Source organism: Drosophila arizonae, chromosome X, assembly GCF_054131065.1.
Source record: "Drosophila arizonae isolate 15081-1271.41 chromosome X, UAZ_ARI_1.0, whole genome shotgun sequence".
Classification (NCBI taxonomy): domain Eukaryota; kingdom Metazoa; phylum Arthropoda; class Insecta; order Diptera; family Drosophilidae; genus Drosophila; species Drosophila arizonae.
The window spans coordinates 25517971-25544510 of NC_142927.1; the positions used below are offsets into that span (position 1 = coordinate 25517971).

The window sequence follows — 26540 nt, forward strand, 5'->3', positions numbered from 1 at the left end:
TTCATGTTCACATATTTATCTCTGTTTCTACGTTCATGCATCTTCAGAAACAGTGGATAATTTATACATAAACTTTTAGCTTTTAGCTGTAAGCAACTGTTATGCAGTCGGTAGCACCGCATATATTCTTATCAGTGCTGCCAACATTTCCGGGCAGCAATTGACAATTGAAAAAAGGGCAGATCTGGCCAGTAAAAGGCTAAGTTGGCAGCCCTGATTCTTATCTTCATTTTTGGGCCCGATTGTTTCTAGTTCATCCTGAAAATATGCAGCATAAAAATTGAGGACACGGATCTGCTCCCATGAAAGTATACACTGTATTTGTATACCCTGTAAAAATTGTTAATATTGGAACTAAAACAGCAACGGAAATTCTTTCGTTTTCTATATATTTTTTGTTTTATTTAATTTTTTTACAATTTCTGTTTTGGTTTTTGATCATATATTTTTTTTTTGTTCATCTTCAGTATTCAGCAAATGAAATTCACTTTACAAATACCGAAATTATTTTTCAATTTTTTATTCATTCTATTTGTGTTTTTTTTTTATTCAATGAAAATGATAGCGTATGTACTTAATATATATATTTATATATATATTATATTTTTAAATACTTGGATCGCTTTTTGTAGGCTTCGGTTTTAGTCATTTTTGGATTAATTTTTAAGCAGTTGGACTTGGGCTCGGTTCGTTGTTATTTTATTTACAGAGTTTTCTCATTCTTCTTTTATTTTTTTGAGCTGAACAATGGAAGTACTTATGTAAATGTCTAGGATAATGAAAGGAGAGTGATTACGATATCCACTTAGGCGATAAGAGAACAAGAGACGCAATCCTCGGATATTCTTTTATTAATTTAAAGCTAAAGTTTAGTTAGGTTTGGGTTAATGTTATGGGTTAAAGGTTAAAGGTTAAAGGTTAAGATGCGCTGAATTGGGTGGGCTGGATAACGATCTCTGTTCGCTATTATGTGAGTGTGTATGTGTGTGTGTGTGTGTAAGTGTTTTTATAAAGCCAAAGACTGGATGCAGCATCAAATGCAGAGCTTCTCAAACAGTCTGGCCATCATGTGTATGAGTGTGTGTGTGTGTGTGTGTAACACTAACTAATTGTACATTAGATTAGAAGAAATTTCGCTAAATCATTTAGTTACATACATATAATATACATTCATATCTTTAGCCAAATATTTTCTATACAATTAAATAAATTCTCTTTGTTCAGACTAAGAAAAAAATGTGAAAAATAATATGGAATATTTTTGACACATACTGTACATACATTATACTTATATATGTGTGAATGTGTGTATGGATATATATAGTGTGTATTACTTTGATTTCAATTTTAAGCATTACAAAAATAGAGCCATATTTTTTTGAATTTTGAAATAGAGTATTACTTCCAGATAATTTATTTTTTTATGTTTTTGCTTTTATTTAATTTTTGTTTCGCGTTTTCGAAAAGGCCTTTGACAGAATTGAAAATTGTTATATTCGCATGTGCGTGTGTATGTGTGTGTATGCATCTCTATATATAGTTGGTGCTCTAGTTTGTGTTTTCCTCTTTAATTTCGTATGATATTTATAAGCATTGACCGGCATTTGTTATTGAGCTATGCAATTGCCATGGGATTATCTAACTTGTTTCTATATATTTTCAAAAAATTTCCTTTAATGTTTGTTCTAAATCTGGGCTAGTGTATGTGGGTGTGTCGTAAGCAGGATGTGATTAGATTAGCTTTTTTTTTTTTTAACTTGTTTACGTTTTTCTTTTCTACATCTTTGTTTCCAACATGTTGATCACAGCTTTTACAATTCTAATGATATACAAATGTGATTGTGTGTGTGTGTGTGAGTGACTGTCCGGCTGTGTGTGTGTGTGTGTCTGAGCGTGTGTTTGCGGCCAACAAAGTTTTCTCTTTTGATATCTTCAATTTGATTCTTTTACTAAATTCGCACCAGAAATACTGTTAACTATATATGCGCAGGTGTGGGTATGTTTGCATGTGTGTGTGTGTGTGTTTTTTTTTTTTATGCATAATATACTCGAAAGCCCCGCCTACAATTTGCATATACAGCTGTGTTCATAAAAATAGAAGAGCTGCACGGCATAAAAATTAAATGAAATTCAGAACAGAATTCAAAGCAGAGAATTTGCGAACAGAATTAATTTTTTTTTTTTTTTTTTTTGTATAGAAACAGTAGTGAGACGTTTATAGTATTATTATGTGATTTATCACTAAGTGTTGTTGTCCAACACCCAGCACTTGATTGCGCAACTTTTCTCATGAACACATCTGTATCTGCACATAGCTATTCCATACATACTTAGAATTAGTAATACTTTTTAGTTCTATTTGCTTTTACAAATTTTACACAAATTATTCACATTTATTTTATATTTTTATTGTTTTTTTTAATAAACTATTTGTATGTAAAAAGCTGCCCGATTAGTTCAAATTTCGTCTTCTTTTCTTACGTTATTTCTCTGTCACGCACAACAACTACATATATTTACCTAAATATTATTTCATTTTAAATTTCCTCAACTGCAATTTTTGTCTTTTTGTTTTGTTTTCTTAGCATTTAAAAAGGTAATACAAAATATGTTGATTTTAGTTGTAGTTGCTTTCACTTTATCTTCGCTTTCGCTGACTGTCTGAATGTATCTAGAAAAGAAGGCGTTGCATACACATATATATCTACATATATGTATGGGTGTATGTGTTTTTGTTTTTTATCTTCTTTGTTTCTTCTCCCTCGCATAGCTCCATCTTTTACTTGGTAAAATTGTTTATTAAAATTCCACTACAAATACAATAAATTTACTGTTACACGCTGATAAAGCAAAGAAAAATAAAAATTAAAAAGTAAAAAAAAAAATCTAAAGAAAAACACATTTTATGTTATAACAATTAAACAGCTAGTAAGACGGTTTTCTTTTTCCATTTCTCTATTTTAATATATTTGTATGTATATATATAATTTATAATAATTTATTTTGCATCCTTATATTTAACGTGTTTCTTACAAAGCGCTTGAAATTTTGGTACAGACGAGTTTACTTCTTCCTCTTCTTCACGACGTGGCCTGGTGGGTTCAACAGTTCAGACACTTTTGTGTGGGGGAGGGAGGGAGCGGGGTGGTTCAGATAATGCTGTTGCGTAACTGTTAATCAGTGTGTATGGGAAACAAAGTTGAACAATTCTTAGAAATTTCAGATATCTCCAAGATATATATATCTATATATATATATATGTATATATGTATGCTTGCCTATGTAACTAGGTTTATTTATTTATATTTATTTTTAGTTGATTGTAGGAAATTTTGCAGCAATCTGCTTAGACATTCTATTTGTTGTTTTATAAAATTAAAAAATGATTTATTTGAATTACATTATAGAAAAAAATAATTACACAAAAACAAAAAAAAAAAAAACAAAAAAACATTCGTGGTCAATCCAGCTGCACTTTCTAATTATTATTATATAATGCAATATTTTAACATTTATTGACTTTGATATTCTACTCCGATTTACCGCCGGACGGTTTCAACTTGTTATTCGTTTCTGTGAATTTGTTTTTGTTTCGGATTGGGGCTCCATTTCCGTTTCCGCATCCATTACCCTTATCATTTGCGGTTCCATTTCCGTTTCCCTTCCACTTCCGCTTCCGCTTCCGTTCGTATGTTGCCCTCAGCCCGCGTTCCGTTCCTTTCGTTGTACTTTGCCACATTTCTATCTAAGCGTCATTTGAATGAATTATCTTAATTATCTCTCATGCAGCTTTTGCTTATAGTTAACTTTAGTCGGCCTGTTAAATAAATGTTTGTTGTTGTTGCTTTTTTGTTTTGTTGTTGTTTCTCTTTTGTTTGTTTGTTTTCCATGTTATTAGCAATGTTAAATTTTATTTGATTTTTTCTCGTTTCGTTTATTTATTTATTTTTTTAATTTTATTTTTATCTAGTTTTTGCGTATTTTGTTTAAGTTTTGTTGTTGTTTTCAGTTTTTAATTTAATTTAGTTTAAGTAAATGTACATTACAATTAGAATTCATGTTTATTAGAGGCGTTGCCAAGGCTAGGGAAGGGGCGGGGCGTTGTTAGAGTGGGCTAGGGCAGGGCAATTGTTAGGTTTCTGTTTGTTTGTTGCTTTTTTCAAAAAAAAAAAAAATAATAATAATAATAATAATAATAATAAAGTAAGCTTCATTTTCACGGATCATGTAATGATGCTATCAAATAATGCATTTTAAATATTAATTACGTACATTACATAAAACTTGGTATAAATACAAATACATATACATATACATACTACGTAGGTATGCCAGTGTGTCTGTGTGTGTTTGTGTGTGTATATCAATATATGCACGTCCTGCCTTCAAGTAGTATGCACTAAGCATTACGATTATACGCATATATGTATATATAGAGCTTTCGATAAATTACAGCTACAACACACAAATGTACAGAATGTATGCGTGTGTGTGTGTGTGTGTGTCATAAATGGTTTAGCACTAAGATTGTTTGCACAGTTGCAGCTACACATTCATTTTGCTTTGCATTTTCATTTGCATTTGCATTTTCACAATTCACATTTCACATTCAATTTTAAATAATATAATATAATAATCAGAAACACACAGAAATAGTCTCAATTTTACAATTATCAATGAACTCGCATCATTCGATCTCGCTCTTGCTCTTGCTCTATCCTTTTCATATACATCAACTCGATCTCTCTATCTCTCTCTCTTTCTCTCTCTCTCTATATATATATATTGTGTATAATAGGTATGTTAAAAAAAAAGATTATTATTACAAAATAAACATAGATCGTTTGTCTAATGTAGCAGCTAATACAAAATTACATTTGCAATTTATCATAATAATAATAATAATAATATAATATTATATATTTATAAAATAATAGTTATCAAAAAAAAAAAAGCTGATCATAATATATAAGTAATCTGTATACAATATGTATTCCTTGTGGCTGCAATTTGGATTGTGTCTGTGTGTCTATATATACGTATGTGTGTGGGTGTGTGTGTGTGTTAAAGCCCTACTCGGAATCCTGTTCCCGCTCATCGAATCCCGCCAGATCGACCGTCTGCAGCATGCCCCGCGAATAGGCGTACTCGATCAGCGCCAGGTGGCAGAACACATATTGATCCGGCATTTGTATGGAGTAGGCGCGCTGCGAGCGGATCTTCTCCACTGTGCCGCGTATGTCCGCCGTGCCCACATCCTCCAGACGTGATATGCAGATGTCCAGCGTAATGAAGGTGCCTGCGATTGAGGACAATGCGAATTAGCGAATGCAAATTGAATGTGATTTATCGATATAAATAATATCGGCTATGGCACTCACCGGTGCGTCCAATGCCAGCGCTGCAGTGCACCACAATGGGCGGGCCGCGCGGATGACCGGCCCAGGTATCGCCGAGGGCGCGCACCAGCTGCGCCTGCTTGTCCCGCACCTTCTGCAGGAAGTTCAGCATCGCCATCGCAGAGCTGGGCACACCATAGTCCGGCCAGCTGGTGAACTGCCAATGTGACACATTGCGAGTTTCGTCAGTCTAGACAGAGACAGAGACAGAGATAGAGACAGAGTGAGTGAGTGAGAGTAATGGGCTATCGACTTGACTTACCTTTAGGTTTCTCAATTCTAGGGATGCAACGGTATAGTCCTCATTGCTCTCGACGCTAATGGTTCGCACATGGTAATTGCCAAAGTCCAAGGAACTATCTTCAGTCGGCTCCCAGTATTGGCCGCACTTAACACGTCCGCGCTCCATCACGCGCGTTGTCATAACTATAACTAAGCAATGTTGTTCCCAGATCATGCGCCAAAAGTCCTGGGATGTCTTTGGTAATGGACCTACAAATGCGCAGCAAAACAATATATTAGTGCACTGTGCGTGGTTGTGGGTGTGGGTGTGGGTGTGGGCGTGGGTGTGGGATTATCTCTGCCCGGGAAGCCATAGCGGGCGCATCGATTCGTTACCTTGAGTTGAAATATAGGCATTCTTCTGCTTGTAGCCATCAACGAAATTGGCATTGATGTAATCGGAGAGGTCGTCCTCATCCTCGTGCGCCAGCACCACGCGACTGTGATCGTAGCAGAGGACGTCTGTGTAACGGTTTTTGGTCAGATTGTTGCGCATGCTGCAAATGAAGAAATGAATGAATTTGGATTCGAATTCGAATAAGGATTCGGTTTCGGAGACTTACCGCGCATGCAGGAAGGTGCCCTCGGGCGCCCGATTCCTTATTTCCGTATACTCCTTGATCAGGCCCTGGCGTCCTCGTTCCCGCACCATTTGCACGATCTGTTCGATCGTCTTCGGATCACCCTCCTGTCCGGCCAGGCTGTCATCGTCGCTGAAGCCGGATGAGGCGCTGCTCGGCGGATTTTCCGACCAGAATTCGCCGTTGCTGGCAACGCCAGCGGCGCTGCCATTGACAGCGCTGTCAGCTGCCGTTGCTGCTGCTGCTGCTGCTGCTGCCGTTGTTGTTGAGGTTCCTCCTGCTGCCGCTGCTGCTGCTGCTGCTGCTGCTGCTGTTGGAGCAATGTTACCTGCAGCAGTACCGTTACTCTGCTGAATGCCGCTGGTATTTAGCTTGAGCAGAGAGCCGGCCGCCGTCCGATGGCTGGGACTCAGTCCGTTGATTGTGATGTTCTCGTTGGGCTCCGATTCCTCGCTGCTGCCGCTGCCGGCGCCCGTTCTGCCGTGCTCCCCGCTGACGGTGACAACGGTTGTGTTGCTTTCGGCCAACTGGTGCACGGCGCTGATGATTGTGGCTGCTACGGCGCTGGCAGCGCTGCTGCCGTTCGTTAACGGCGACGCTGTGGCCGAAGCTGTTGCTGCTGCTGCTGTTGTTGCTGGTGCCACGCCCACGCCCACGCCGACAATATTGGCAAGCAGTTCGTCTTCACGATTCGTCATCGATTTGCGGCAATTCAGCAACCATGTGGCGTGATCGATTTCCAGCGTGCCGCCAAGATGCACAGGCAGCGCCTTGCGCGGCACGTGCAGGCTCAGCTGCGGCACCGATACAGTGAACACCCGCTCGCGCAGCTTCTCGCGCACAAACAGGCGAAGTATCTTGAATGGCGCCTTGAACCACAGCGGCGCCGTCACAATCAACACTTTCTTCAGCCGTGCCGGATAGCCGCCCTAAAGCGAGACAGATAGAGCGAGAGAGAGAGAGTGAGAGAGAGAAAGTGAGCAAAGACATTGCAAATAATTCCATTCCAAAAATATTGTTTTTTATTAACTTGCTAGAAGAGTTTTATTTCCAAATCTATATGTAACATATATAAGTTTATATATAATGTGTGTGTGTGTGCTTATTAAATTTGTATTGCCTCGGCACACAAAAAGGTCATTCTAGTCGACATTCGATTCGGCCCGCATACACCCGCATAAATAATGAATATACACTATATATATATATAGATATAGATATACATACATACATACATACATACGCATACATATATCAACAATTGCAACGTTTTCACTTGTATTTGATTAACTTTTACTTACTATAATTTTAGAATTTCTTCTCTGATTTTATTTATCGATTTTTGTATATCGATTTTTATTTAAAGTTGGAATAGAATTGAATCAAAGACATTCAAATGGGCATATAGCAGAGCTTACACGAAATTGAAACTTCTGTATTATATGAAGTGCTGGCTGACTGGAATCTACAGTTTTTGTCCATTAAGGATTTGCTTTTTTCCGTCTTTGGAGTTTGCTCTCTGATTTATGAGAGTTTTTTGAAAACGATATGATTAAAACTTCGTATATCAATGGGAAGTAGGAATGGCTTAGTTTACTAGGCTTGTTGAGATTACTTAAAACAAGTAAGAAGGCTCCAGTCGAGACTGCTCGACTACGAGTTTCCCTGAACCCTTCGATCAACTTATAATTTATCGCATACTTTCTGCATTTACGCACACACACATGCCTACCCATGCACGCATAAACACGCATGGGCTTACTATGGGCACTTAATTGCTTAATAACTCTTTCTGAGGATTGACTTTCTTCATGAAACTTTTAGATAGTCACAGTGACATTTAAGTGCGTCTAGTCTCTAGTACTTGAAATACGCCTTTTACAAATTTAGACTTGTAAAGATTTCATCTGATACCTTGATATGAATTATATGGAAATTGAAGCACCCTTGGAATAGTGTCAAAAATTAAAACTTGCATCAGATCTCTGGTAAAAAAATCTTCACATAGTTGAATATATTATTATTATTATTAATTTTTATTTATTTTTTATTTTTTATATTTCTATAGAGCTTTGATCTGGTTGTGCATCAGAATTGTTTATGCAATTCATTTGCATTTAAATATATATGTATGCAAAGCGAAGAAGCCAAAAACGAGCAAATGAAATTTACCTGCACAGGTATATATGAATATTACACATATACATACATACATACATACATACTCGTATGCATATTATGATTATGATTGCTTCAGATATATACATATATATAATATGTACAGGTAAATTTCAATTGCTCGTTTTCTCCTTCTTCTTCTTCATCTTTATTTTCGTCTTTCATCTCGCTTTTTTCCTAGTTATTAGCGCGTTGGCGTTCGCGCGACTTTGACGCACCCACGCACAATGCGTATAGTGTGTGTGTGTGTGGGCCTTTTTTCTGCTCTTTAATTAAATGTGCTGTTAACTGAAGCAAAATCATCCAGTCGAGCAATTTTTAAATGAAATTGCTGCTGCTGCTACTATTTTGTTGTTGTTGTTGTTGTTGTTGTTGTTGTCGTTGTTGTTGTTGTTGTTGTTGTTGTTGTTGTTGTTGTTGTTGTTGTTATTGCTGCTGCTGATGCTGTCTACTGCGGCACAACCTTCACCCAGTTGGAAATCTCATTGCGGCCATTTCTCAATTGCCACAAATACATAAAAGAAACAAGTAAAAGTGCTCGAACCGGGCATGAGCGACGCGCAGATACCCAGTTAAGTGAAGTGGAGTAAAGTCTGAATAGCTCGGCTAATGCAACTACTTTAGCCGCAAGCCCATTCGACCTTGTGTGCTGCTCTTGCAGGGTATTTAGAGCAGTGCCAGCCAGCCAAGCACCACCCCAAATGACGCCCAGTTGGCCGAGCCATTTCCAGTTTGCGTCGGCTTTTATCCGTGTCAACACCATTTATACGTAGTTTATTGGCAAATCGCTCTCTCTCTCTCACACTCGCACTCACACTCACTCTCACTTTCTCTCTCCCTCTCTCGTTGCATACACAAAGTTATATGGCATTTATTTGCGGTTGCATAGGTAAAGCGCAAGCAGCAAAGATATTAAGGTCAGCAGCAGCAGCAGCAGCAGCAGCAATTGAAACACCTACAGCAAGTGCATTGAAACATTTATGAACAGCAACAACAACAACAGCAACATCAGCAACAGATTCAACTTTCAATTTAATTGAAATAACTGTGGAGCTCGGCCATTGCATAGGCGGGTGCCGTGCGCTTCTTTGGAAACCTCGTGTAATTGCATTTTGATTGCATTTCCCATATTTGAAAACTGAATTCGAATTAAGAATTCTTATCGGAACGGCGCTGCCCAGAATGGCCAGCAGGCAACACAAATGCTGCCGCATTTTCTATTTTCTATTTTCAATGCTAATTGCCAGTAATCTGAGCAGGGCGCAGCGACAAAAAGGTTTCCAGCTTTTCTCCTTTTTTTTTCTCTTTTTTACTGCTTTTCAGCTTTCCACTGACATTTCGAATTCCACGCATGATTTCCAGCGTTTTACGACTGCTTGGCGGAGGTTTCTTAGCATTGCATCATCAGCAGACATCAACAACAACAGCAACAGTTGCAAGAACAACAACTGCAACATTCTTGCAATCCCCATTTCATGTGACATGTTTATGCTTGTTCATGAGCTGAAAAAGGGTGTATTGGTTCTATGATTGATTATGAGAGACTAAGAGAGACTTGAAATATTGAAATATACACAGTCGAGTCTCGAGAATTTGTAACCAGCTAAAGGAAAGAGTGAGAAATAGAGAGAGAAAGAGGAAGAAAGCAATTGAATAGGCGAGATACAGACAGAGAAAGAGAGAGAGAGAGAGAGAGAGAGAGAGAAAGAAAAAAAGAAATGATAGAAAGAATTTGAAGGAGAGAGAGAGAGAGAGAGAGAGAGAGAGAGATAGAAAGAAAGAAAGAAAAAAGGAAATGATAGAAAGAATTTGAAGGAGAGAGAGAGAGAAAGTGAAAGTGAAAGACAGATAGAGAAAAAGTGAGTGATACAGGGAGCGAAAGGGAAAGAGATAAGGAGAATGAGAGGGACAAATAGAGAATGAGAGAGTGAGAGCGGAAGAGTATAAGTATTTTTGTTCAATTAGTCATTTAGTTTTAGCTCTTTTCGAATTACCTTGTCCCAACAATAGGCGTAGCTATTATAAACTCTATATAATTTTACTTCAAAATTCTTGATTTGAATAAACAGAGGTATAACAAAGTATATACCTCATATTAGTATACACATACATATGTATCTTTATACCATGAATTCCATATTCACTACATAGTCTAGCCAAATTTATCAGTTAGGAATCCGAATGTCAAATGAAGAATGCAACTCTGTCGTAGCAGTAGAACCCGGCTATAACGACTTCGCCCATACGGTTATTGCGATGAAAATTCTGGTCCCCCGATAAACTCATATGAGCTAAATCATACGGTTATAGCCTCTTCCGGGTATAACTATGTTCCTTTGAGCGTCGCTATAACCGGATTCTGCTGTACATCTAGCACAGCTTTACAGTTTACACAGTTGATTTTCTATGTTCTATCTACTGGAGCGTATCAAGTCGATGTCGAGAATATCTAAAGCTCTGTCGATCACTCCCGACTGCTTCTCTTTGCAGTTACAATGTGTTGCAGTTGCAGTTGCAGCAGTTGCAGTTGCAGTTGGCGCGCTAAAGTAGGCAACACATTTGGCTAAGTCTCCCCTCCTCCCTCGCCTTACCCTAGAAAAGCGCTCAAGTGGAATACGAGTGTGTGTGTGTGTGTTGCTCGTGCTCTCAATGTCACAACTGTTGCAGCAGTTTGACCCACACGGAAACCGTGTAAAATCGAAGCCAATTTGCATAACAACAAGAAAAACCAACACAAATGCTACAAATGCTTGTTGCCTTTTGCTAACGAATCAAAAGAGAACAACACCAACAACAACAACAGCAACAAAGGTGTGCAGGAGGAGGGGAAAGAAGTGCTTGCGGCATTTTTGTATAATTTGTGGTCCTTGCTGCCATGATTAATATTATTTATTATTAGTATTATTATTCTCATTTCTATTGCGTGCGCCGTACAATAAATGTCGGAATTTATTACGGCTTTGATTGTACATACGTTTTATAATATACATTTATATATAAGTTGCGCACCTTTAATGTGACCCAGAGTGCTATGGCTCTACTTTTTCTCTATACAGAATAAGCAAAACGGAATGTACCAGAGAATCTGAGAAAATTCTGGAAGAACTTTGAAAAGAACTGAAAAGCAGCTTCACTACTATTTGGCACTATTTGCAGAGAGAGAGAGAGAGAGAGAGAGAGAGAGAGAGAGAGAGAGGAGAGGAGAGAGAGAGAGAGAGGAGAGAGAGAGAGAGAGAGAGAGAGAGAGAGAGGAAGAGAGAGCTATAGAAGGAAGTTAGAGGAAGACAGCGAGAGAGAGAAAGAGACAATAGGATAGGGGCAGAATGAGAGATAGCGAGAAGGACAGAAAGAGAGAGAGAAAGAGGGACAGAAACAGAAAAAGAGAAAAGAGACAGAAAATAAAAGAGAGAGGGAGAAGGGGGGGGGGAGAGAAGGACAGAGAAAAAGAGAGAGAGAAAGGAATATAGAGAGAATGAGGACAGAGAATGGAACAAAAAAAAAGAGGCACATAGAGAGAAAGAGAGAATAGAGAATAGAGAGAGAGAATAGAGAATAGAGAGAGAGAGAGAGAGAGAGAGAGAGAGAGAGGGCTGTGATGTCCGGCTAATTTATAACATTCGCTTTTGGAAACATCTTTTATTTCCTTCTTAAGTTTGTAAAAATCATAGGTGAAAATTTATCGAAATGCAAAATCAATCAATTTCAGCTTTGACTATGCATTTCAGAAAGTCAGCAGCTCTCCAATATTATGGGTCATATATACATACATACATACATATAAGTATAGCCTAACACACGAATATATACGGACTTATTATGGGCTATTTATGAAAATCGAAATCGAACGCAAGGCCAATAATTCTAATTAAAACGACGTATTAGCCTGTTATGCGAACTGTGTGTGTGTGTGTGTGTGTTGGTGTGTGAGTGTGCCTATGTGTGTGGGCGCATAATCAGACAAAATTAAACACGTAATAAGATACAAATATTGTTGTAATAGCGGCATAATGACACACCTGTCCCTAATAAACAGCAACAACAACAATGCCATCAAATAAACCTGAAAATAATAGGCACACAGACACACGCACGCACACACATACATACACACACGTGCGCAACTTGTGAAGCTGTTGGCCAATTGCAATTGAAATTGAAAAAGAAAGCCAAGTGAAGCCACAGTTTACCCTTGAGCGGACGGCCACGCCCACACGCCTTCACCTGCCGTGTGGCAGGCAGTCGAGGGATCCAAATGGAGACAAAGAGAGAGTGGGAGTGGGAGTGGGAGTGGGAGAGAGAATGCCTCAAAGTTGAAGTGGCCACGTTATGCACTCAATGCCCAACATCACTCGCTCATTACGTGCCCCGGCATGCGACTCGACTTATGATTGTTGTTGCCACACTGGCACGGGGCACGCCGAGGCAAGAAGCAAGTGCTCAAAGGCCACTAGAAATAGAATCAACAACAACAACAGCAGCCGCAGCAGCAGCAGCAGCAACACCACCAGCAGCAGCTCTATTTGAAACCCCCTCTCATCCATGAGCCACTTTCCCATTAAAGCAAGCCACAAGAAGCTCTGCTTGACGCAAACAACTCAAGTTTCGATTACTGCGAAAATATGAATATACTTATTTAGAAATCTAAATATATACATGTATTCCCAATTGGAATCGCACAAACAACAATACAACTTTTTTTCTGTGAATCTATTTCAAGGCATTTTGACTTACTTCAGTCTTTAAGTAAGTCTTTAAGCTAGAAATTATATATTTATTTGCAGTATTAAATTACATATATATTAAACTTCTTTAGTGTTTAATTATAACAAAAGTTGTATAATGTTTTCCTATAAGGTCGATAACACTAAAACGAAAGCAGTTATCAATTTTTCCGAACAACACTCGAACTGCGCGAGGTACTTCTTGGTCAATAGCAAAATTTCAGATCTCTAGCTCTTATAGGTTCTGAGATTGACACATTCAAAACATACGGGCAGACAGACTGACAGAGCTAAACCCACTCAGCTTGTCATCCGAATCAAGCATACATATAAATAAATTATTGATTATATCGTTAATAGAATTTTCCAATAATCGAATATTATACTATACTCATATAAACAGAGATTTAGTAGACTGATCTCATTATATCCATTCGATAGGTAAGCTTTGACTGACAGTTCATAGTGCAGCCAACTTAATGCTCTACTGAACTCTGGCAACGTCGCATTCTTATTGCCTTTAATGCATTTGCTATAAAATTCAGAATCCTATTTTCTGTATTGAAATCAATCTATTATTGAGTAATACCCGCAAAGTTAGTCATATGTATGCATATATAAAGCATATATAGCGCTAGCTGATTCTTTGTGAACCATAGCTGATTAGCTTTTATCTATAAGTCAACCACAATCAGATATACTAAAATTAATATTAGCTTTTAGATAAATCGATGTGAGGTAATTCTCTTCTTAACTATCTTTTATCGCATATACCCGCTCTGCCAACCGACAACACAATTTACAGGGTATTCAAAAGCTAATGTCTAATGTGGGAGAATTTGTCGTTAGGCCACGAGCTAAGCTACGGATGTCTCTGCAGTTTTCAACTGACAAACGCGGCTTTTGCATGCTGTCAATATTGTAGATGGCCCGAAACATGGGCCAAAACAATGAGCTGGCCAAATGGCACACGGGCGTGCTATATAAAAAAGTAAAAAAAAAAAATTAAAAAAAAAAAAAACGAAAATTGTAAAGAAAAAATTTTAACTAGGCAAAAATACATACAGAAAACATATGTATGTATATGTTAAATATATATTTATAAATATTTATGTGTGCATGTACGTAGCCATGGCCAAAATTGGTAATGCGTTTTAAGCTTGTCGCCGGCTTTGGGCATGAAACGAATTTTGTTGTCGTCGGCGTTTCGTAGGCCCCCCAAAAGGCAAACGCAACACGCAGCGAAACAGCGACAGCAACAGCGACAGCGACATCGAACAGATGACCAGACAGACAGACAGACAACCAGATGGATAAATAGATGAGATATGACAGATAGTACGAGCAAATGGAGAGAGCGAACAGCGCGAGAATCGAAGAATACAAAATGAAAATTTGCTAGCGCACGCCGGATATCGGCAAATTGACGCCAAGATATATATATATATAAATATATAAATGTAAATTATAAACAAGTTATAGAGCTCATAGCAAGGACTATCCGACTAGTGGATGCCCTGAAACTGACAAAAAGTTCAATGTTCATAGTTCATAGTTCACACAGAGGGAAACTCAATGTGTCAGTATATCTATATCAATCATGGGGAAGTTGGATCTATGCTAATCTATATATCATTTGATGATAGTTTTATGAAAGTTCATTCAATCGATATTGAGCGATTTTTATCGATTTCATGGACATAAAAAAGTTATTGATGGGGTTTGAATAAGGGCTTGCCTCAAGTTCTTAAAAGAACTGCCAACAAATAGACGCACATAGCTAGATCGTTTCGCTTCTATATGTGTATAACACATTAGGTACCCAGAATTTGCACTTTCATTGCGCTCGTCTAGCTAGACTATATCCCAGTTCGCAGTTTCTTCATTATTCACTCAACACAATTGTTTATTCATTTAATTGATTTCTTAATTATTATTATTTTTGAATGCTGGAAAATGTTATGTGGTTTTCCGAGTAAGTTCAAAAAGAGAATCAAAGTCGAGGGCAAGTGAATCACTGAATTTGCGTAGTGAATCCAAATTTAAAGGGAACTAAAGCTCGCGCATAGAATCAATTTTCAAGTCTCGAACTCTTCTATATTTTATTTTGAAGAAAACAAAAGCAAACAAATGTTACAAATTGCTTATGAATGCAAAGCACGCACATCCTGCTTATCAGTTCAACTGTGGAACTTAGATAAAGCACGCATAGATATCTCATATTTCAGCTGAGTGTGTCTCATATTTTACTAAAGCTTTGGCAATCGTCGAGCTGGCGAGTTCTTGCTGACCAATTATGAATGAAACACAACAGCCGTCAGTCAATCAATCACTCAATCGGATTGCTCTTTAGCAGAAATTCTTTTGCATACATATGTCTATGTACAGGGTATTTGCTAAAGTCTATTTATTTGCCAGTTAATCAATTAACTCATTACTTCGTCAATCAGTCAAGTCAATCCATCAGTCAATTAACCCCTCCATCATTCTTCGAATATTTTTGGCATTTTGATATAAAGCTTTCGCATATATTTCAATTTTAGTACAAGTTAACAGCACGTGAGCCATATATACTCTGATATTCAGTCAATCAGTCAATCAATTGAATAGACCATCAATCACTTGGTTGTTTAGAGATAAAGCACATATTTGAGTTTTTATACAGGCTATATGCTAGTCAAAGACTCTTAAAGAAGTTCTTTCACTAATCAATCAATCAACAATACATCATTCTCTCAATCATTTATTTAGTATGTGATTAAACTCATATATATAGTATATATATTTATAATTGTACAGGTTATGTGCTAACTATGCATTCTTGACTTCATCTCTGGCCAGTCAATCAATCAGCTCGTCAGTCTATCAATCAATTAATTAGTTTCTCATTCATTTTATAGGGCGTTTCTCTAGGCGAGCACTTTCAATTCAGTTCACAGTAAGTTTGAACACATTTCAATTGCCCACCTACAGGGTATCTGGCAGTTAAGTTTTCTTGTTTCAACTGAATCATTTGATTCTATTGCTGGTCTGTCCATTTACTAAAGCTCCCACATAAGCACATGTGTGTGTGTGTGTGTCTGTGTGAGTTAGCAACCGAAGCGAATGGCCAAGAACGCAAGAGCAACGTGCGGACAGACATAAATCAAAAGCGTCAAAATGTACGCGCCAAAGCGCAAACAGCTGTGATTTCATTGACTCTTTCATCAACGGCTTCTTTTAGCCGTTTAGTAGTCGTTGCTGTGCAGCCATTTGGCTTTATCATACTCATACTTTGGCCAACTGGCAGCTGCTTTTGCTCTTGCCTTGGCTAAATACCAATAAAAGCCATAGAACAATTAGAGAACGACTGGCCAAATATCCATTATGGGCAAGGAATCGATTATTTTAATATACCATATGAATATTTATACTATCTAAATAGGCTTTATAAGCATTTGTATGAATAATATTGTCATGTATAGAAATGTTTCCTTTAAGTTATTCTCGAAATAGCATAACAAAAAGCTCATTAAAAAACTATTCACAAAAGCATATTGATAAAATGTTCCTAAACTGAAGTATTTAAATTTTGAATGTTATTTTACTACATATAATAACTATGTGCCAGAAATAGATCAGTTCATTTCTAAACTCAATGTGAATTAACATTGTTCAAGATTGTATATGTATATTTTATATTTTTATGTATATATTTTACTTGAGTGCTCTAATATATTTTTGAAATTTATATATACAAATTTTCATTTCATTTTCATTTTGTTTATTTATGTTTGTTCATCATATATAATTTATATATATCATTTTTTATTAATGATTCAATCTGCTTTTAGTAAGTTTCAAGCTCTACTAAACTCAATGATTAATTAGTTTGTGTTGACTGAGTCAACGAAATATATTTATATATATATTTATACACCCATTGGGGCCGTGAATGAGTATTCAGCAGTCGGTAAGGCCTGATTGCAACGTTCTTACTTGCTTAACAACAAATGAATAGCCTCTTTGAAGACATTCAATAAGATAAGAATGTTAAAAAAAAAACTCGAATTATATTCTGCTTGAGTTTTGGTCGAAATTTATGCTGGCACCTGCTTTTAGCTAGTTTTATGTGTTCCATATTTCCATTATAGACTATCTTATATACATATGCATAGTATATATGTTTATATCTAACTCTGTCCATTAAGTCAATAAAGTTTCTTAAACAAAATCTGGTTCGATTACTTTACTTTTGAATCGTAAATAAATATCTTTAGAGGATATAAGGAAAACTGACTAGATATAAAAGTAGTGTTTGATTTCCATTCCTGTAGATGGAGCATAGGTAAAACACGTTAAACAAACGTCTAACGCCTGGCTAATCAATAAATTAAAACTGACTTAAACATTTGCAAATGCAATCAAAAATCAATTAACAATATCCAATAAATAGAAATATATATATATATATATATATATATATATATATATATATATATATATATAACATACATATATATATGTTAGTATAAAGGTATTTTGTTTGAATGTTTCTGCTTTGGGTACCTGAGCATCCGCTTTGCCGTGTGTTTTCTATCTTTTAGACACTCGGTTTAATTACAGTTGTCTATTTCTATATATATATTATAATTCATATATATATATATATATTCACGCTGTTGTTGTTGTTGTATTGTATTTTGCGTGCGTGTGTGTGTGATTTGGAATATATTAACACAATTAAATGAGTTGACCGAGCAGCTGAAATGCACGACGCGAAATTTAATTTTTGTACAATTTCAATTGGCAATTTGATTTGTTAGTTTTTCAGATTTGATTATTGTTGTTGTTCATTTTTACTTTTTTATTATTTATATAATGCGCTTCAATGTTGTTTATTTGTTGTTGTTGTTGTTGTCGGTTACACAATTGCTGCATCCAAAATAATGTAAAAAATAATGAAAACATTTGCAAATTGTAGCAAAAAAAAGTAAGAAATACAAAAACACAAACAAAACAAACCAATTCACAATGCACACGCTGCTCACAGTTACAATTACAGTTAGACAGCAGCCGATGGGGGAGGGAGGCACACGAGAGAAAGAGAGGGAGAGAGTGGGAGTGGGAGGGCAGGCGTCTGTCTTCCCTTTTGCACTTGTAGATACTTTTCTCGCTTATCAAATGTTGTTGTTGCAGCTCTTATTGGATTTGGAACGTATATTTAAGCAACAAATCGTGGCACTTGCAGCAGCATATAGATACACACACACACGCACACACACACTAACACACAGACAGAGGCAGAGACATAGAGACAGAGTGACGAACGCACACAAGTGCGTTTCGTTTTTGCTTACAATTTTCTTTAGGCCGTTGCTCACTTTTTGCAGTCACAGTAAAATATTTTTGAAAAAAAAAAATAAAGAAAGCACAAAAGTCTTCGATTTATATAAATATTCGAATTCAGTTGAACACAAATATCAAGTGCCGTTTCTAGTGAATAGTATTTATACTTGTTTTTCTTTTTATTGAATGCATTAACTGTTTAACGCTCAGCTTTTGCTTCCTGCGCGTCGCCGTGGAGAGCTGAACTACGTCTATTTGCCTGCTGCTGGCGCTGTCGACGTCGTTGCTGCTGCTGCTGCTGCTGCTGCTGCTGTTGGCGGCAGCGGTTAACATTATAACGGCAACACGCGACGCCAACGTCAACGTTTGGTTCTTGACGCAGGCGCGCTCTCCCACCACCGTCAACAAACAACAACAGCAAAGGAAAGTGACGCGAGCGAGCGAAAGAGTGCGAGAGCGAGAGCGCGTCACCAAAGGTACGTGTGAGTATGTGTGTGTTTGCCAGAGAGCACTAGCTAAGAGAGAGAGCACGCTTTGCCAATGCTTTGCGCTCACCACCCTGCTCGAAAATAAACCGCTAACAGCTTTCGAGACTAGGGTTGCTTTCGACACAGGCCGTGCCACCTGAGGGTTGTTTTCGTTGCTCGCTTCTTATTTTTGCACGCTGCACGGTTGCATTTCTTGCAGCTGTCCCGTTGGGTTGTTTTCATTTGTTTGTGGGTGGTTATTCCAGGCCAGGGCTGCAAGCACAATCTGCGCATACTAGCTCCAGGGATATATGCAAGGAACACGAGAACCGTTTGTAAGGGCTGCACACACATGATCTTGAGGCAGTGTGACCACAACATTGGCCAATTTGATTTAAATTGTGTACAGTTATTTTAGCCTTGGCAGCCAACTTTGAACGCCCACATGGATAACGTTTGTCTTCGAGACTGTCAAGGCGGAAGCGTCAAAAGCCAAAAATTGTTTGGATTCAATTAAGCTGCACGGCATACGTTCAGACAGGCACATGCACACATACACAGGTGTGTATATGCATGTATTTATGTAAGTAATACAACAATTTGAGGTAGATTATAGCGTTGACTTTGAATTTGCATTTTAAGTTCACAAGCAAATCACACGCTCACTCACTCACACACACACACACAGACATACATACATATACACGTGCATTTGTAGACGTGCACATATAACTTGAACATTTGCGTCAATGTCAGACAGTAAAAGCAACAACAGCATCAACAAACAACAACAAAAGAGCACGTTGTAAAAATAACACAAAATATCGACGCAATATGCTTATTTAAGCCAACTGAGCAATGAATGAACACAACACGTCTGTATGTGCATGCATATATCTCTATATGTAGGTATGCATGTATGCACGTAAGTGTGAGAGCCTAAAAATAATAATATCAGTTCTATATAAGTAGTAGATAATTAAGTTGAGTTGAGTGCAGCTAACTAAAGACATACATATGTACATAGATATACGTACGACAAAAGCTTTTCTTTGCTTTTTGTTTTTGTTTTTGTAATCTCGTTTGTGTTTAAGAAATTGAAGTTGAACACGAACAACACTGAAGACAACAAATACAAAGCTTTTGCTACCGAGCTACGCGCGCTGCTTTCAATTGCCGTTAACGACAACGACAAATACGTAAGAATACGAATGAGAGGGCGTAACGGAAACGGTGGTTAACGAGCCGGCACGACGCACTCACTTAATTCTTTCGTCAATTTCGTAACTTTCTTTGCCTTACGTCGCGACGGCAGCGTCAGTTGTTGCTGTTGCTTATAATCAATCTATTACGTTCGAATAGAACTCGTCAACTGAATTAGTTAATCAAGCGAAAGATAGCCACAAGCGTCGGCGCGCGCTAGCCACGAGAGCAGTGCCGAGAGACGAGCTGAGAGTGCGAGTGTATTGGAATGCGATTGCGAGTGGGAGTGCGCGAGTGAATGAGTGTGTGTGTGCGTGTGAGTATGCGCAAGCAAAACTTTTGCTGAGAGAAGCCGCGCGGCGCGCTAAAAACGAGAGTGAAAATGTGTCAATGCGACTAGGCGTGCGTGAGTGTGTGTGTGCGTGTGCGTGTCTGTCTGTGTGAATGTTTACTGTTTAGCAGCTGTTGCAATGTGCCACGCATCAAGCTCTTTACGATCGCTTTCCAATATGCAAGCAATCTTTACGTATCTACCTTTCAACACACACGCACACACATATATTGATATTTGTCTTTAGTTTATGGCATAAACAAGCGCTTTTACTTAGCATTGACCACATGCCCATAAATTCGAGCCACATGCTGCGTATGCGTAATATGAGAGACGGCAAGTGTTGCGCATACGCAACTGCTACAAAGTTGTACGATGAGTGTGCGAGAGTCTCAGAGGTTACCCATAGGTAAGCCATAGGTACACTGGTCAGTAATTGATCTAATTTAAGATAAACAATAATATATATATAATTAAAATACTTTTTAATTGTCTAAAAATCCGACAAACACATATTTAACATTTTTCATGACTCTTCTTCTTGTTATCCTCTATTGTTTTTGCTCCACTGTGCAGTGGCTACTAATGCACTTCAACATTAAGTATAATTAATTGTCAACAACTGTGGCATAAATACACTTGGCATCATTAATGACTCTTCTTTTTCTCCTCATTTTTCTGCTTTTGTCTCACTGTACAGTTAAAACAGCTAATAATGCATTAAATACAATTTAATTGTCAACAAATATTCTTCATCTTTGTGTTTTTGTCCCACTGTGTGGCTACTAATGAATAGTACGGCAACAATGGACATTTCACACGCATTGCTTTACCTTCCAATCTGTCACTCTGTCCCTCTCTCGCACGCGCTCTCTCACGCAAACACATTGAGCACAAGCACGCACCTATGAGAGAGAGCAAAGCGTTGCGTGCTCTCAATTTGTTTAGGCTCTCTTGGCCGCTACCGCTGTCGCTGCTGCGGTCGTCGCGACAACGCGTCGCTGCTTGTTGCCCACGCAAATTATTTGATTGCTGAGCTTTTTATTTTGTTGTTTTTCTTTTTTATTTTCTCTCTCGTTTTTAACACATTTGTCGGATGCTCGCATATACAAGCGGTTTTATACAGACATGTAAATTTTTTTTTAATTTTCTGCTTTTTTTCGGATGTTATCCTGAATGAATTCACCTGCTCCTGGCTGGAGCTAACGTCTTGATTGACAACCAGCCGGCATTTGTAACACTTAGTTTGGGTACTTAATTTTAGCATATGTTAAGCTGCATATCTTTGTCACATTTACATAAACATTTCCATTTATATTTACATGTGTGTGAGTGGGTATATCTTTTTATCTACGTCCGTTTTGTCTCTATCCCATTGTCTGCATAATAATCCCGCGAATTCTCCAAAGTTTAAGTGCCACTAAAACGCGCACAGCGTGTCTGTACTTTACATACATAGTTTATGAGTGTGCGTGTGTGTCTCTCTGTCTGTGTGTGTGTTCTGTCTTTGTCGTAGCTGGCTCAGCTCAGCCTCGTATATGCAAATAGCAAATAAAACTGAATGAAATGGAAAACAGGCAAACGTGCTGCATTACGAGCTACCTGTTGTTGTTGTTGTTGCTTGTTTTGTTGTTGTAGGTATAGCCACAGCAGCTGCCCGGCCATGCCTGCCCTCCCTCCCTCCCCCCCTCTCTTAGCTGCTCCATTCATGGTTTGCCCTTACCCACAGCTACGTTACAAGAAAGAATGTGACGTCTTATTTGCGGATTCCAGCATTTGGCGTAGGCGCACAAAAGGCAACGTTATGACCGACACATTGTTGTCTAATATATATATATATATATACACATATACATGTTTATTCATATATGATATACATACACATATATATACACATTGCTATATAGAAATGTCGAGCTGACATTGTTGTTACGCTGATTATGAGGCTCGACTACTTCCGCTGTTCATGCTGCTTGGCAAGAGAGCAACAAGGATTTCCGAGCTATTCTTTTGTTAGCTCATCCAGCAAGGCAACGGAATACCTGAAGCAGTTGGCAACTGGAATTGCAGCAACAATGGAGCACACAAAAACACAAAAACAAACTTTTTATGCTCTCAAACTCCGGCTCGATTACAATCAGATGTAAGAGAAATAACTGCAAATTTTCTACTTAACTTTTGTGAGCTACGGGCCCAGTTCAGTTAGCTTGGCACAAAATGCCCCAAACGAAACTTTGACATCAATAGGCATATGAATTATAAAGGTATATGCATATATGTATATATGTGTGTATATCTAACAAGCTACAGCACATTTCGCCCCACTGACCCACATTGACGAGCGCCAAAAAGTGTGTCAAGCAGAGCCACACAAAGCAAACATTAGCTCAGGGCGCAGGGGAATTTCCCGTGCAGCCGCAAAGTATGCAACGAAGTACAAAAGAAAACTCACCTTGAGCAACGTGAGAATCTTCTGGGATAGATCATAATCGAAATTCGAGTATTTGGAGCCGCTCATATCGTAGATGAAAACAAGTCCCGCACGCTGCGTTTCCGTGTCCTGCAGCGCACAGTCCAGCTGATAGACGATACCCTGTAATGTGGTCGTATGCGAGGCATTCAACGGGCTGTGCCGATTGGCCGTGAAGAGCGCAATGGCCGCGCCACTCGACGTGCGGGCGGGCTAGAGGGGAGGGAGAGGGAGAGAGAGTGAGATAAAGAGAGAATGAGCTAGTGAGTAGCCAACTGTCTAGTTAGAGTCTTTGATGCTTACCAATATTGTGAATTTGCCCGTTTGCAGCTCGGAGCGCAACGGCTCCACATTGGCATCAATGTTGTAAAGGTATTCCCGCTGGCGTATCTGCTCGTGCTGCTCGTAGAGAGATACGGCTCGTGGTATATCAAATTTACGGGCATACAGAAACTTGACGGCTGTCGTGTGCGAAATGTGACGCCTAATGGGCAATGATGACGACGACGATGATGATGATGATGATGCTACTGCTGCTGCTGCTGCTGATGATGATGATGTGGCTGATGTTGCTGTTGGTATTGTTGTTGTTGTTGTTGTTGGCTGCTGTGTATTGATGCTGACATGAAAATTTGATGTGCTGGCATTCGAGCAGTGATTGGAGTTGGAGTTGGCTGCTGCTGCTGTTGTTGTTGTTGTTGGTCCTGCTGCTGCTGCGGCTGTGTTGTTGCAGTTGATGCTTAAATTGTTGCAGAGATCAATGAATTGTTTGATAGCCTGCGAAACAGATTTCGACAATTAAGCATTGAAATGTCACGTTTGTATGTATGTATGTATGTATGCATGGTGTGTAGTATATCTCTAATGGATCGATCGATGATTGTAGGCAAAAGCAATGTGCGGCACGAGAAGTGGAGGAGAAACATTTAAGAGACAAACACTTCTTAATAGAGAGAAAAGGCACTTATATAAAATATATAATATAGAATTTTATTCTTTGAGAGATCCATTCATATTAGATTCAGTGTTTAGCTCTATAAAGGTGATACATATATGTATGTATGTGTTTGAAGAGATTAGATTAAGTTGTGAACGCTTTGAGGGCTCCATTCATAATACATAGATTCATAATTCAGACTTTTGCGCTAAAAACAATTTTTGTTTTTTATTTGTGTAGATATGAAAGAGTTTTTATAGTTTTTTATAAAGGTTGTTTCCTATGAGACTCAAATTTCGACAGAACTTCTCTCATTTCAACCCATTGAAAATTTTACATTGTTCAAGTGTATGTATGGCGGGAGGCGTGGCCGAACCCATAAAGTATATTTTTGATCAACACGGCAACTGTCCATTTGCCTGTTTACTCGTCCCTTCGTATGTAAAAACGCCTCGCTCTCAGAGCATCTCAGAGCTAGAGGCCTAAAGTTGTTGTATAGGTCGCTAAATAATCGCAGATCACGTGTGCTTTACAGACAATCGATAACTAATTCCACTTAAATGTTATCGAAGACGAAAGTGATCGGAGTTCAGTTCTTAAATTGAGTCTAGAGCTAGAGTCTCTAAATTTGGAATGAACTTTTCCCATTCTTTTATCAAATTTGGGTTTTTGTTATAATCTGAGTATCGGCTACAAATTTCACAAAATTCGGAGTTCAGAGTTTTCTTACTCATTCAAGCTGCATATCACTAAAGTTATTTCAGTTCAGGTAAATGTAATTTAAGTCAGTTATCAGTTAACACTTCATTGATCAGCCACAGACTATAATTTAAGGATTCTCAGCTGGCTATGGCTAGGCAATTACAGCAGAGCAAATATGAAATCAATAGATGACAGGTAGAGTCGAAAGTCTGTATACAGACTTCCACTTGTTGACTAGATCAACACTGCTAATAGCTAAACTTATATCAAATGGGATTTCCATTAATAGATATACATATGTGATATATAGAACAATGTAACAGTCCTACATCTCTGTTCGGTAATTCATTATCTTTGTAGACATTTCGCAATATTAGTCGTTACAATTTACTTAAATTAATTGAGACATTCACATTAAATATGACTAATTGATTTTAGACAGTCTCCAATTGACGTTAATGGCGACATTACTTTCCCAATGAATAGCTTTGGATGATTGACTGATTGATGACTCTGGCTGAGAAATGATGCCATTATTCACAATTAGCATTAAAAATACATTTGCCTAATGAGTCTTTAGCCAGATAGGCAAAAGCCCCACAACAAACATATGTTGCCTAGTTACTCGGCATTGTGAAGCCGTTCAAAGAGGTCAATGGAGCTGCGATAACGTCTGAGCTCCAAAGTTTCATACAGATGTTGATGTTCATTGCCATAGAGAAATCTCAATTGGCTGTCAATTCCAGAGAGGAATTATTAAACTAGTAAGAGCGTGTTTATTGGGGGACCTTGACTACGGAATACCCAAAAAACGGACACATTCTTATATACAAAGGAGCCAGAGATCAAGTTTAAGTATCGATTTTTATCGATATTTTAAAAGGACATACTATCGGAAAATTAAAGGAATATTAATATATTGCACATTTCAAGTCCTTGACTTCTACAGCAAGCCTTTGTGAATATACCAACATCTTGAGGACTTTATCTACTTGAATCCTCCTCCTGATCATACTTTATAGAATTACACCCAATGTTGCCATAATTTTAGCGCTGATCTGCTCTATAAATAGACTTATACATAACATTGCCTGCCCATTGTGATGAAATGAATCCGGAAATATTGGCATACATACATACATGTGTATACATATGTATTCATTCATATATTCTACGCTACATATTTATGAAATGCATTTATGACAGGACTTTGCTCACGCGCTATCGAGGGCTTGCCTAGTATCAGTTATCAATGAAAATACAGAAGGGGAAGAAAATTGGATTGACAAAGAAAGTATTGAGAGTCGCAACGCAATCATAATATTATAGACATATATGTATGTATGTGTGCGTGTCTGTATGTAGATTTATCTGAATTATACTCCATTTCCGAGTAAAAGATAACTGTTATTGATAGAGTTTCGTATATGTTAGCTTGCTTCCCGTTTATTGATTTGGCTTAATCTTAGCACACACTCAATTCTACGGCTCATTACTTATCAATCACGAGTATTGCTATGGGCACACACACACACACATACATACATATGTATAAATTTTGACTTATAGAACAACCCCAAGCAATAAACTTTTATAGCACTTGAGCACAGGTATATGTATATACATACACTTATACACACATACATTTACCTAGACTACATACACATTGAGAGCGCAAAGGTAAATACGAGTGGAAGTAAAGCAACCTAATGGGCAGCTGTCTAGATTTTCTGAAAATATCATATACGCAAAAACCGCATAGATTTCTGCGAATCGCCTCGAGTACCCCAAATGTGAAAGGGAATACCGAATTGTGGGGTAAAAAAAAATAAAAAATAAATAAAAAAAGAAAAGAAAAGGCTTGTATGCTAATGTGATTCCAATTGGATATTTGTTAGTTCGACCCGATGGGCAAACAATTCTCGGAATTCGAGTGGCAAA

General features: G+C 37.9%; 1 protein-coding gene across 8 annotated transcripts in view; it reads right to left on the reverse strand.

Moving 5' to 3' along the window:
• Positions 1–4799: 4799 nt before the first annotated feature.
• Positions 4800–26540, reverse strand: part of Ptpmeg2 (Protein tyrosine phosphatase Meg2) — a 49174-nt gene continuing 27433 nt past the window's right edge. For 3 of the 8 annotated variants that reach the window (XM_018015103.2, XM_018015101.2, XM_018015104.2), the window contains exons 2-8: positions 23264–23737; positions 22943–23173; positions 6245–7191; positions 6018–6178; positions 5662–5891; positions 5382–5589; positions 4800–5299 (exon numbers count right to left, since the gene is read on the reverse strand). In XM_018015103.2, the coding sequence (XP_017870592.1) occupies positions 5073–5299; positions 5382–5589; positions 5662–5891; positions 6018–6178; positions 6245–7191; positions 22943–23173; positions 23264–23737 (2478 nt within the window). In that variant the 3' untranslated portion in view covers positions 4800–5072. Of the gene's footprint in view, positions 5300–5381; positions 5590–5661; positions 5892–6017; positions 6179–6244; positions 7192–17709; positions 18076–18500; positions 18780–19993; positions 20333–22942; positions 23174–23263; positions 23738–26540 lie in introns of those variants that run through there. The other 5 variants (XM_089474810.1, XM_089474812.1, XM_089474809.1 and 2 more) reach the window with 5 other exon arrangements.